Source organism: Eretmochelys imbricata, chromosome 2 (genome assembly GCF_965152235.1).
Source record: "Eretmochelys imbricata isolate rEreImb1 chromosome 2, rEreImb1.hap1, whole genome shotgun sequence".
In the NCBI taxonomy this organism is placed as follows: Eukaryota; Metazoa; Chordata; order Testudines; family Cheloniidae; genus Eretmochelys; species Eretmochelys imbricata.
The window spans coordinates 10374226-10388110 of NC_135573.1; the positions used below are offsets into that span (position 1 = coordinate 10374226).

General features: G+C 41.4%; 1 protein-coding gene across 3 annotated transcripts in view; it reads left to right on the forward strand.

Annotated features, from left to right (window-relative positions):
• Positions 1-297: 297 nt before the first annotated feature.
• Positions 298-13885, forward strand: part of TRAPPC9 (trafficking protein particle complex subunit 9) — an 816338-nt gene continuing 802750 nt past the window's right edge. For 2 of the 3 annotated variants that reach the window (XM_077809756.1, XM_077809758.1), the window contains exons 1-2: positions 305-463; positions 6292-6892. In XM_077809756.1, coding sequence (XP_077665882.1) covers positions 6309-6892 — 584 coding nt within the window. In that variant the 5' untranslated portion in view covers positions 305-463; positions 6292-6308. Of the gene's footprint in view, positions 464-6291; positions 6893-13885 lie in introns of all 3 variants that reach the window. The other variant, XM_077809757.1, reaches the window with a different exon arrangement.

Consider the following 13885-nt stretch of genomic DNA (forward strand, 5'->3'; position numbering starts at 1 on the left):
AGCCACCCCTGGAACAACGCCTCAGCCTCAGCCGCTGGCTCCAGCCAAACCACCAGGTAACCCAGCAGCCTCGGCGTCCCCCCGCCCGCCTCTCTCAGCCCCTAGGAGGGCTCTCACACCTCCTCCCCTCCCCCCGCCTTGCCGGTAGCCTCGTTCTCAGGAGCAACGGCAAGGGGAAGACCGCAAAAGAGTCGGGGCCGGCAGGCGCATGCGCCGTTTTGCCGCTCTCCTGGGCCGGGCGAGGCTCTGGGCTGCCGTTGGCGTCAGTTCCGCTCCTCCCCCATTTCTGTGAGCCGGGCTGGAGGAGGAGGCGGAGTCGGTTCCTGCTGGGGCTGTGAGTGTCCGCGACCCGCGTCGTGTTACCCGCCCCCTCCCTCTCGCCTAAGAAGCAGCCGCCCTCTCCCTTCCCATCCCGGGCGGGGGGATTTGAATTGACGCCCGGTCCCGCGGCGGAGCCTGCGCTGTGAGTGTGGACGGGACTGGTCGAGGGTGTGTGCGCCCGGGTGGGCTTCTGCTGGGGGTCCCAAGCGGTAGCTGCCCTCCGTTCATACCTAGGGAGTCCTGTCCCCCGAGATGCCCCCCAGCTGGGGCCTCCACCCTTTTCCTTGGGCTCCCCCTCCTCGGCGCCCTGTCCCCCGGGATTCCCCCTAACCGGGTCCCTGCCCTTTTCCTTGGGCCCCCTTTCCTTGGTGCACAGTCCCCTGGATCCCCCCCCAACTGGGTTCTTTGCCCTTTTTCTGTTGCCCCCCCTTCCTTGGTGCCCTGTCCCATGCTCCCTTCTGCCCTTTCCCTGGTGCTCTCCCTTTCTCAGCACCCTGTCCCCCGCCAGCTGTGATCCCTGCCCTTTCCCTGGTGCCCCCCACCCTTGGTGCCCTGTTCCCTGGGGTCGCTCCTAACCAGAACCCCTGCCCTTTCTTGGGTGCCCTCCTTCTCTCAACTTAAGCAGCCTGCCTTTTCCCTGGTGCCCTCCTCCCCAGGTGCCTGGGCCCTGCCATTTCCTGCACTATACCCCTCTTCCCATTGCTCCTTCTTGCCCTGCCCTCAGTTGCTTCCTGTTGGACTTCCATCATCCCCCTCTCCTCCCACCATAGTTTCCCTGGACAGCAGTGGTTCTGGTCCCCTGGGGTTTATCTGCTAGAGCGTTGTACAGTGGGAACAGCCTTTTCAGACAGCTGTAGTCCCTCCTGAATCTGAGCCACTGTGAAAAAGTGAAATTGGCTGGTCTATTTTGTTGCCCAAGCTGAAGGCAAATGTGGCAAGTAAAGAGCATAAACGGTGAAAACTAAACTACAGATGTAAACATTTCCCTGCCTGAATAACTCAAGGAAACCCCGCCCAGCTTGGCAGTTGTTTCAAACTTAGTTTGAGTACTGGTTTGTAGAATAAATAAACAAATCATCTTTTCCTACACCACTTGTACTTTTGAGCTGCATGTCGGTATCGGTTATTAGCTTGCCCTGGCCCCCCTTCTAAAAATTCACAGGTGGATGACAACTTCTGCTTGGTTTGAATTTAAAGCTCAGCAAGAATGGGGGGTGTCAGTGTTAGTTCAGCTGAGAGAGAAGTTGAAGTGTTTATGTAAAAAGGAAAAAGTAATAAGCTGTCTTGCCCACCTAACAAAATGTATAAACTATCATAAAGGTCAAATGGCTCCTGCGTCTAAATCACTGCTGTTCTGCACCTTGTGGAACCATTTATCACTGTGCAAAGTAGGTGTAAAATTCTGTCTTTCTGATTTGGAAATGTTTTACACCCACTTTGCACAGTGATAAATGGTTCCACAAGAAGAAAAGGAGTACTTGTAGCACCTTAGAGACTAACCAATTTATTTGAGCATAAGCTTTCGTGAGCCAGAGCTCACTTCATCGGATGCATACTGTGGAAACTGCAGAAGACATTATATACACAGAGACCATGAAACAATACCTACTCCCACCCCACTCTCCTGCTGGTAATAGCCCATCCAAAATGACCACTCTCTTTACAATGTGTATGATAATCAAGGTGGGCCATTTCCAGCACAAATCCAGGTTTTCTCACCCCCCCCCTTTTTTTTTCTCACCCCCCACCTTGATTATCATACACATTGTAAAGAGAGTGGTCACTTTGGATGGGCTATTACCAGCAGGAGAGTGAGTTTGTGTGTGAGGTCTCCCAACGCTCCTGGTAATCCACCTCTATGAGGGGATTAGCTCCGAGCACTGGGAGTGTGGCTCCCAGCGCTCAGAGCCTGTCTACGCTAGTGCTTTAAAGTGCTCAGGCTTGCTGCACTCGGGGGTGGTTTTTCACACCCCTGAGCCAGCAAGTTAGAGAACTATAAAATGTAAGTGTAGACAAGCCCTTAGTTGTCAAGCAAGGAATACTATACCAGGGTCTTTGGCATGGTCTACACTAGGAAATTAGATTTATATAACTATGTCTCTCAGGGGTATGAAAAAGCCACACCCCTGAACGATGAGGTTAAATCAACCTAACCACCACTGTAGACGGTGCTAGGTCCGTGGGAAAATTTTTCCGTCAACCTAATTACTGCCTCTCGGGAAGGTGGATTATCTACATGGATGGTAGAAGCCCTCCCCGTCGACTCACTGAAGTGCTACAGTGGCAGAGGTGTAGTGTTTTAAGTGCAGACAAGCCCTTAAAACTCTGCTCTGAATGGGGTATACTGTGATAAGGGACAGTATTAGTGCTGTCCAGTAACAGTTAACATAAACTGACCTCATAATGATATTTAACAGGGAGCCAGTATAACTTTCTCAAAATAGAATCACAGGGTTGGAAGGGACCTCAGGAGGTCATCTAGTCTAACCCCCTGCTCAAAGCAGGACCAATCCCCCATAGTTGCCTTAGATCCCTAAATGGCCCCCTCAGGGATTGAACTCACAACCCTGGGTTTAGCAGGCCAGTACTCAAACCACTGAGCTTTCCCTCCCCTCTAATAATTTGCTTGAGTACATAAACTTAACATTTGGGTGTTTTATTAGGTAATAATACAAAGATTTTTTTTTTTTCTCGAGTGTATGTTGTGGTTGCAGCCCCAGGTCCTACCTGGATTTGGAATAAGAAAGAATAGCCATATTAGGTCAGACCAATGGTCCATCTAGCCCAGTATGTTGTCTTCAACAGTCAACAGTACTGGAACTTCATGGAGAGTGTACAGAACAGGGCAAATTTGGAGAGCTCCATCCCTATCTTTCCCTGCTGGCTTCTGGCAGTTAGAAGTTTAGGGTTGCTGTGAGCATCTGGTTGTATTTCTGACCACCTTGGCTAATAGCCATTGATGGACCTATCCTCCATGAACTTACCTAGTTCTTTTCTGAACCCAGTTAAACTTCTGGCCATCACATCACCCCATGGCAATGAGTTCCACAGGTTAATTGTGCATAGTATGAAAAAGTACTTCCTTTTGTTTGAATTAAATCTGCTGCCTATTAATTTAATGGGGGTGACCCCTGCTTTTTGTATTATAGGAAAGGGTAAATGACACTTCTCTATTCACTTTTTCAACACCATTCATGATTTTTATAGACCTTTAGGTCATATCATATATAATGATTGAAAATAATTGCTGTGGGCGCTACTTCATTCTCTGACATAATTTGTGAGCATGAGTCTCCCCTCCACTTGCCCCCTTTCCAAGTTTTTAGGGCATGAACTTGTGAGGTGCTTCAGATCATCATCCCCTCTTGTGGGTGCTTAGTATTTGTCAGGAGATGCTGAGCACCTTTCATGATCAAGAATTGAGTTTAGTAGTGACCAAGTTAAATTCCCTTCCCCCCTGCAAAACAAAGAAACAAACCCAGAGTGTTGCAGAATAAAGTTAGAAGGCAGTAATTTTCCACTTTTTCACCCGAATGAATTTTTAGGATAACATAACTGTAGTCTCTAAAGGCATAGCTCTCTAAACAATGTTATTGTTTATAAGATCTGTTGACTGGAAATTTTGTAATCTGTATGATAAATTTCAGGATTAGGCTTCAAAGTGAGAGTGGCAGAGTGTCTCTGAGTCAGTGTGAAGCGATGGAAATGGCTACAAATATGGTTGAGAGCTCTTTTGGTTTAGAATATCACCAGGTTCAATCATCATTGGGATTCGTGGGCTTTTATTGTCCAATTTTTAAGTTCTCAGTCATTTTGAGAACTTGTGCACTGTACAGCTGCAGTGAGGTATGCATAGATTCTAGGCCAAGTGTCATAGACAATTGTAATATCAGACCTAACTCCATCAATCATCACCCTTACTGTACAGCAAACTTTCATGCAACGACCTCATTGGTTGTCTGAGGGAGACTGCACATATGGTGGATTACTTGGCCTAACTGCTACCCTTGTGTCACAGCATGGGCTTTCAGTAGTTGAATAAAATATCAAAGCTAAAACGTAATGTTTGAGTTCTAGAATAGTCTTTGTCATGTACTTGGGTTCTCCTGCACACTGTTACAGTAGTGCACAACTTTTTAATTGTTCTATACATACATGATCGGTGCCTCTTTTTGCTTTTCTTTGGCACTTGTAAGCTCTTTAGGCCAGGCCTGTGTCTTTGTATGTGTTTCAATAGTACTTAGCCCAAGGGAGCTCTAATCCTGGTGGGGGAAAGTAATATGAATATAAAATCAGTATTTCTCTTTAATTATTGCAGTGTTTCAACATGTCTTAAGGATACAGTTACACAAATTAGATATTAACAACGTTATGTAGGATTTGCTTTGTAAATAAATTTAAGGGGCATTTTAGCCCTCATAGCTCCGAAAAGGAAGGTCTTTTATTTAAACTTTATGAATTCTTGAATGGTTATTTTCTTCCTTCTCTGGTTTTCATCACCTTCTATCTTGCCTCTTAATTTCTACATTGCCTTGCTTTATTTGTGAGCTCTCCAAGTCTCGTTTTTTATATTACGTTTTTTAAAACAGTGTAATGGCTGCACCAGCATGTCAAAGATTACCCCTTTTGTGTGTTCAGTTTATCTTTGGCAATAGACAGCATAAGTTTGCTGCAGAATTAGTAGAAAGAGGAAAGTAAAGCAGAGTATGGTCCCTCCTATAGTGGTGGTTTGATTTGTAGTGATGTGGAGATAAAACAGCAGTATCTGGAATGACTTTGAGAGAGTTTGTAACATACATATGTGATCTGGAAGTGTTCAGCATTAAAGTTTGTATTGGAGTCAGCCAGCACTCAGATAACAGAAAATGTGTGTGGCATAAAATAGGGACAGAAAGAAATAAAATTATGTCAGATGTCGAGTATTATTAGGGTTAGAGTTTGCATTATTAAACTATTTTGCAGGGATTAGTATCTTTACCATTTCAAATTACGTTGGAATGAAACTTGTAAAGGAGGTGCTCAGTCAGGATACCAACTTTTTTTTATTGCCCTAGGTTAATTTATCTTGCTTTTACCTACATTGAAATGTCTAAACTCTAATTATATCTTGTATAATAAACGGTAAGATTTTTTCTTTGGAAAGAAGGTTGACAGTACTGGATATGATTCTTTTTCAAACCCCTGGAGCCATTTGTAATACATGACAGATCCTTTACCCTTTTTTCCTTTACCTTTGTCCCTTTCTCTACAGTTCTTTCATTTATTTCCTTAGAAATATAAAACACTAATGGCAGGATGGGGGAATGCAAAACGTGTTTAGGTAGCACCATTCTTTTGCAGCAGATACAGTATTTTAGGAAAATCTGCTTTTAGAAATATTTCTGTATGTATTTTTGTCATTCTTGAAGTTGAGTTAAAAATTTGTTTAATATTGTCCATAGCTGACCTCTACTAACTTCTTTCCAGTCTTTGCTCCCTCAAACGACTAGCACGGTAGCTTATGGAATGGAAAACGGTTTTGAATAATGCATGTAATTGTTGCCAGTGGCAGTACTTCCATAGATAACACTTATTAATTTAGGCCCAGAGCCTGCAATCATTAATGCAAATGCCTTGTTTTATGTGAGTAATCTCTGTGTAGTCAATGGAACTACTCATATGCTTAATGTCAAGCATGTGCATAAGAGTTTGCAAGATTAGGCTCTAAATTAAACATAACCCATTAAGGGATAACAAACCAGGCAAGTGAGGTATAGGAAGGACAAGGATAGCAATGATAGGTTGTACTTTAACCTCGTCTTATTTATGGATTTTTATTTCTGAATGGGGGTTTTAGCTCTGCTTTCGGTGACAAAGGGTTTTAGGGTTGAGACCGCAGGGTGCAGACTCGTTAGGTGTCTGCACCCTGACTTTTTTTTCCAAGTGCCATCCACTCCTCTGACAATAATTAATATTTTTTCTTTTTATTAGACTATAATTGATGCATAATGAGCGTTCCTGACTACATGCAGTGTGCTGAGGACCATCAAACTCTCCTGGTTGTGGTCCAGCCAGTTGGGATTGTCCCTGAAGAAAACTTTTTTAGGATCTACAAACGAATTTCAACCGTGAGTCAGATTAATGTTCGTGACTCCCAGCGTGTGCTATATATCCGCTATAGACATCACTACCCTCCGGAAAACAATGAATGGGGGGATTTTCAGACACATCGGAAGGTTGTGGGGCTCATAATCATAACAGACTGTTCCTCTGCAAAGGATTGGCCCCAAACTTTTGAAAAATTCCACCTTCAGAAGGAAATATATGGTTCTACACTCTATGATTCCCGATTGTTTGTCTTTGGGCTTCAAGGAGAGGTTGCAGAGCAGCCCCGCACAGATGTGGCATTTTACCCTAGTTACGATGAGTGTGAAACTGTGGAGAAGAGAATAGAAGATTTTATTGAATCTCTCTTCATTGTACTGGAATCCAAACGTCTAGACAGGGCCACTGATAAATCTGGTGACAAGATCCCACTTCTGTGTGTCCCTTTTGAAAAAAAGGACTTTGTAGGTCTGGATACTGATAGTAGGTAAGTAGCTTATTTACAACCTAACAGGGCTTGAAAAATTGACCTGATGCTAACTCAAGGACTAAGCCTATTCGTCCGCGTAAAGAAATGCCTGTGGCACCAGTAACACCGCTTCCTCAAGGCTGTATCTTCTGTAATGTAAGGGAACTTACTTTATTTACTAGTGGACTATATTTAATTTTCTTACCTTGTTAATTAACTTTCTATTCATATTTTAAAATTTAATTTGTAGGGCTCGTCAAATAGTTTATTAAAAAAGTAATTGAATAGGTTTGACAGATTCTACCTCTAGTTATTTTTGCTGAATGGAATTTGACTAGCTATAGAACTGGATGAATATTATAAATTAATGTATTAAATTGATCAATAAACTGGAGTAAAATTAATTTTACATATTTTGCTGTGTACTATCTTACTAACCCTATTTACTACATTCCTTGCTTTTGTCTTATATCTTCCTGTCCTTACTGTCTTCCCTCCACTTCTTTTGCATTCCTATAATAAAACTATGGTCTATCTTTGTGAATTGTCTTCAGTATTCGTTTCCTCCTTCTCTTTCCCTCCTCTCATTTCTTTCTCTTTCTTACTTTGTGTTCTGTTCCCTATTCTCATATTTTCTCACTATTCCTTTCTTCTTCCACCCCAACCCTGAAACCTTTCTCTATACTTTACGTTTTGAACATCCCATCAATATTTCCCAGCCATCTCTATCCATGCCTTCCAGCCATAGGGTTTGAAAGTTTTACCAGACACCTGTTAGCTAGAGAAATAAACCAGCTAGCTAGAGACAGGTGTGAAAGAGCTTGGGTGTTTCACTGCGCAGGGGCAAAACCCAAATGAGATGCTAACCCCCACTCCTTCCAGCTGCTGGGGAAGGAGAGAGTGCTGAAACTCTTAACAGGGTACTTTAACTGTTTAGGGACTCTGTCGGTTACATCAACATTGTGCAGTTAGGGGTCTGATTAAATTTGTAGGCCACCACTAAATCTACTCTGGTGTACATGCTACAGGTTGCTACCTAGGGTGTGTGTGTCTCTGCTGCTTAGTTACTCTGCATCTCCCTCAACTTTCTGGCTGGTCCTAGAAGGGTTTAACTGTCTCATACTGAATGTGATTTGTCATGGTCAATATTGTCATGTAACTCAATTCTTCATACTGTGTACAGGTAGTAAAATTCTGTAAAGTAGACAAACCCGGGTAGGCGATGCATTACTCAGCTGTAGACTGTTGATCTAGCCAGTGGTTCCCAAACTGGGGTTTGTAAAATGTTAGTGAGTTCTCGGGGGGAGGGGAGAGAATTCCCTAATGGCAGACAGAGCTGCCCCTAGGGACCCCGTGCAGAATGTGGCCAGCAGCACGGAGCCCCTGGACTTCCAAGAGCTAAGCAGATCAAAGCAAGCATATCTATCACACTGAGAAGATTTAAACTTCAAGACTCCTTATAAGAAATGGAAAGGGAGGTGGATTTTTTTTGTTGTTTTTTAAAATTTAAATCAGCAGCTAGTATTGTTCTTCATAATAATTTTAAAAACAAGTTTAAGCTTTGTTGTAATGTGTGTTCTTTGCCTGGACTGCTCAAGACCTGAATGCTTGTGTAGGAGAAATTCTTTGCGTTGGCTTCTTAAATACCTTCATGCTGTTTCACATCTGATACTCCTCGATGAAACACAAGCTACGAAAGTGAGCTCTTGGAAGAGTGTTGCTGTTTTCATAATGTAATAACAATACTGTAATGATAAATAATAGTGTGTAATAAGCCTGTCATAAAAACTAATTTTATATTTCTAAGTTCACTGCTTTTATAATTTATACTCGGGTAAAGGAGAAAATACCTGGAAATATTCATTTTTAGGAGGAGGTTCGTGAGACTTGACATTTTAGTGAGAGGGGTTCACAGGTTGTTAAAGTTTGGGAACCACTGGTCTAGGCTGAACATAGTGACAAGGTCAGGGCAATAGAATTCCTATTTTTGAATAAAATAAAACTTCTTTAGGAGTATTGTCTAAACTTTCAACAGTATCTGTGGTGTTAATCACTTTAGAATAAAGTGACATGAGATGAAAACACCAAGGAGTCTGGTGGTACCTCGAAGACTAGCAGATTTATTTGGTCATAAGCTTTCGTGGGTAAAAAAGCTTATGCCCAAATAAATCTGTTAGTCTTTAAGGTGCCATCGGACTCCTTGGTGTTTTTGTGGATACAGACTAACACTACCCCGCTGATACTTGACGTTAAATGAGCCCCTTTACACTGTGTGTAATGTAACAGAATACTTGTTTCCAAAAGTTAAAGGTGTTATGCCAAAATGGTTATTTACTAGAGGTGATTATAGTGCAGTCCCAGGGCCAAATGTGACCCATGAAATTCTAAAACGGTAGGGAACTCAAACAGCAATCAGTGCACGTTCCTTTCATCATAGGAAAGTGTAGATCCAAGCAGACATGCATTGTTGCATTTAGTTTTCATTTGTTACATATGCTTAAAACCGAAATAGTTGTTCTTGGCAAGTTGCCAATGGGACCTTCCATCCCAGCTCTGGTGTAGTACATGCTTTGGACACATTGGCTTACAGTTTTAGTGGTATCTTAGGTGCTCATATCGCCATGCTGAACCTGATGTAATACAGTAACTCTGCACTTAAAAGTCGTCCTGGTTAACATTGTTTCATTTATTAGGTTTCTGATTTATTAGAGAACGTACTCGTTTAAAGTCACGCAGTTTTCCATTATAAGGTTGTTTGGCTCGCTCTGCCGGGCGTACCAGTCGGGGAGCTCGGTCGGGGCGTGGGGGGCATTCCAGCCGGGGAGTGGGCAAGCCCCCGACCCGGCTCCCCAGCAGGAGCCCCGGGTGGGTGGAATGGGGCAAGACCCCACTCCCGCTCCCCAGTTGGAACACCGGGCGCAGTGGGGCAATTCCCCCCCACCCCCAAACCCCGCTGTCCGGCAGGAACACTGGGTGGGCGGAGCGGGGCAAGCTGCCGCTCCCCCACCCCACTACGCCCCTGCCTCAACCAAGCTTCTCAGTCATCATTAGTGAGTACAGTATTAAATTGTTTACAATTATTTAAAAATTATACTGTATATGTATATTATGTCTTTTGTGTGGCGAAAAAGATTTCCCTGGAATCTAATCCCCCCATTTACATTAATTCTTTTGGGGAAATTGGATTCGCTTAACATTGTTTTGCTTAAAGTAGCATTTTTCAGGAACGTAACTACAACGTTAAGCGAGGAGTTACTGTAGAGAGTAGCTTTTAAATTGGTTCAAGCAATGGGTGCCTTTTAACTACAGTGTTTCTGCAGTTAGCATCACCATGTCGTTAAGAAGACAGTAAGTATTCCAACTTCTATCATAAATCTTCAATTTAAAAATTATACCAGAAAGACTTGATAAACCATAATTTCCAAATTTTTTTTGTTCAGCGTTATTTTGTGCTGGCGTTTTTGATTCTGTTGTAAAACATCTGGATTATATTTAAATTGCACATGAAAGGTGTTTAAAAGCTTCCATTCAAATTAGCATTTTGGGTAATATTTTAGCAAAATAAGATATACTGAATAGCTGGAACCTGTGGTCACTTTCTTAGCAAAATTTTTCAGTTTCTTAGTAGAGCTGAGAAAGTTATAGTCCCAGAAAAGTTCAGTTATACCCCTTCGCATTGGAACCCTCCCACGCCCAGCCTCATTAATTCTTGTTTATATTTAAGTAAGATAAAGGCATTTTGTGTCTTTTTATTCTTTCACTGCTTGTGAAAGTGAAAGACTGACAGCCCTGGCTTGATCCAGAAATGACGTAATAAGTATACCTTTTGTGGGCTTCTTTGCACAGATCTTCCAGAGCACTTTGAACCTACCTTGTAATATTGCAGCTCTTGTAGGCTACTGTACAGAAACTCCGGACTATCACCTATGTATGAACTGGACTGAAACCATAACATTAATTTACACTTTTGAGTCAGAGTATTTGAACATAAATCTTCAAAGGTGAAATGCTAGTCCAGTTTCTTCTCACTATTTAGCTCACAATAAAACGTGTCTATAATGTAGCATGTTATGTTGTATAGTGCCTATAATTCACTAGCCAAATGGGAATCATTGTTTAAAGCTGTACATTGCAACTTTATCTTTTTTTTTTTAAACTATAGGGAAAGATTTTTTTTCTTTTCTCATTTTTGAGGGTATGCACGTGTGATGGTAGAGATTATGAGTTTAAATGATGAAAGACCAGACTAACTTTATTTGGATGGTGGAACAAACCATGAGACACTCTTCAGTACTTCCAGCTACTACAAACTGATGAAAGGTGGAAGGCATAGATGGCCTCTTTACAGTGGTTGGGGTTTCTCTTCCCCCAAGTTAGAACTCCTTTTCTCCACTCTCATCTCTTTCTGTGGAGACAATGAGGTGTTCTAGCTTCATATAGTTTATATACTGTTAACTGCTGCTAGGGCCTGAATATTGCCCTGGCTTGATGCAAATGACTGCATTAGAATATCACCAAATATTGCACAGAGGGATTTGATACCTCAGTGCACCTCTGATCGTTTGGTTACAGATTGTTGTTTAATCTGTGGGAAGTATATCTTTCCCTGCAACTCTCAAATTTGCAATTACAGTTGATAAGCCCTCACAGACGCCAACTTATCTGAAGGCTAGAGATATACCCCATATCAAATGAGCCGGGTTAGTATGTCCATGTAGAAAATATCTCAACTGAAATTAGTGAGTTACACATCACCAGGATGAAACACGCCAGGGTAATTTTTGGTCATACCATAATACCTATGTACGTTCAACTGAGAGAATATTTTAAACCCCTCAATTCAATTAGAAAAGGAGTACTTGTGGCACCTTAGAGACTAACCAATTTATTTGAGCATGAGCTTTCGTGAGCTACAGCTCACTTCATCGGATGCATACTGTGGAAACTGCAGAAGACATTATATACACAGAGACCATGAAACAATACCTCCTCCCACCCCACTCTCCTGCTGGTAATAGCTTATCTAAAGTGATCATCAAGTTGGGCCATTTCCAGCACAAATCCAGGTTTTCTCACCCTCCGCCCTCCCCCCCCAACTCACTCTCCTGCTGGTAATAGCCCATCCAAAGTGACCACTCTCTTTAAAATGTGTATGATAATCAATTAATATCCTTTCAGGCTAGCGCACTTCCCGTCAAAGACTGTGCGTTATAAGCTTGGACCACATTAACCTGCTGACTAGAAATAGATGGCTAGGATCAGTGCAGTCATGTTTCACTCACATTCATTATCAAGAAGTAATATTCGCTACTGAGGTGGATGATTATTGTAACCGAACTGGCTGCCTAAATGCAGCTCTTACAAACTAGGGCAAGAGTCATTTCATGCTTTGTAGTCCAGAGACACTAGATGCTGTTGAGAGGAAGGCAGAGTTGAGATCTGTTTCTTCTAGCAGCTTACTTGTGTACCTGGTAGATGATACTGTTTCCCAGGTTCTATACTGAGAGTGGTGATATCAAGGGAACATTACAAGTAGGCTTGGCAGAATTGGATTTTTTTTTTAAAAATAATTTCAGTGGATAAAATATGTTCTAAAATAAAGGGCTAAAAACTATCAATTTAAAATCTTCATAGTTGGGAAATTGTGGGGGAGTCAAATTATTTGACAGACATTGAGATTCAGAAAATTAGCTTTATAGTTGTTAAAATACAAATTGTCAACATCATGTCAAAATATACAAAGTAAATATCCTTAAGTCATACTCTGATATTTCTCAAGCAGCCTTTTTCTTAGTTTGCCTATTTATAAATTTAGATGATCATTGATGGAAATATTTTTTCATAGGTTTGTGTGTATGGTAAAATCGATGTTTAGTGACATTTACTGATAAAAATCTAATCCTTCTAAGCCTAATTACAGTATTTGTGTTGGAGAATTAGCTTAAATGGTAAAATGCTTGCTTAGCAGATGAGAAGTAGGAAGCGGTGTGTAGTACTCTGATTGTTTTCAAGTCCTTGTATGAGACCATTTCTGTTGAAGTCATTCCCTCCTTGACCATTTCAGCCACCGCTGTTTGATAACTTTTTCTAGGTTTCCCTGGTTTTCAATTTAAAAAAAACAAACAAACTAGTGTTTCTAGTCTGTTGGGCCCAGATTATTTTAATGTTTGTTATTCACATCAACTCAGTGCGGGCACTATTACATTGTTGACTTTGAACTAATAAGACATCTACTTAACATGGGTCTTGCTCTCTCATCACCCAATATCCTATATAGATGTATTGCTTTTCTAATGTTAACATATAGTAGGTGGGATTTGTTCACTGCTCTTTGTCAAACTGTGTGAAATCTGAGTACATGTATATGTGCCTATTTAATTTTTTTCTGTTCTTGTATATTTCTAATTTTTGTTTTGTTCCTTTCTTTCTTTTTCTTTTTTTTCCTCTCATACTGCCCTGTGAGTTTGTTGTTGGGTCTGAAAAGGTAGGCTGTGATAGATTATATTTAAAATTAGTTAGCTTTCATGTGCTGCCTTTCCATTCTGTCTTCATTACATAGTTGAGTGTTGCTTTTGTATGTTTTTCCAGTACAACTAAGAATTACCGCTGGACCGTTATTATCATGAGTTCACTTCTTTTAGCATATGGCAATTCTATTTGATGGCAGTGCTGGAATTTTTTTTTGTAGAATACACACAATTTGCTGAGATGGCTGCTGACCTCTGGAAACTGCTTTATTTTGTAAACTTCAAAGCCATGAAGCTACTGCCTGTGTTTGTTTTCAAAATTCAAAAGTTCTGTCAGTGATGAAAATTAAATGCTGTAGCTGGATTTTTAAAGGCTCAATAATGTTATGAACAGTGATATTTGTTGTTATGCATGCTAACCGGAATTGGGAATTGATTGAATTTGGTGGGAATTTTTTTTTTTGGCAGCATTTTGCATGAAAACTTTGCCAATTCATTTTGCATGGTTTTTGAATCTTCAGGTTTGTTTTCTGATGTTCTGAAT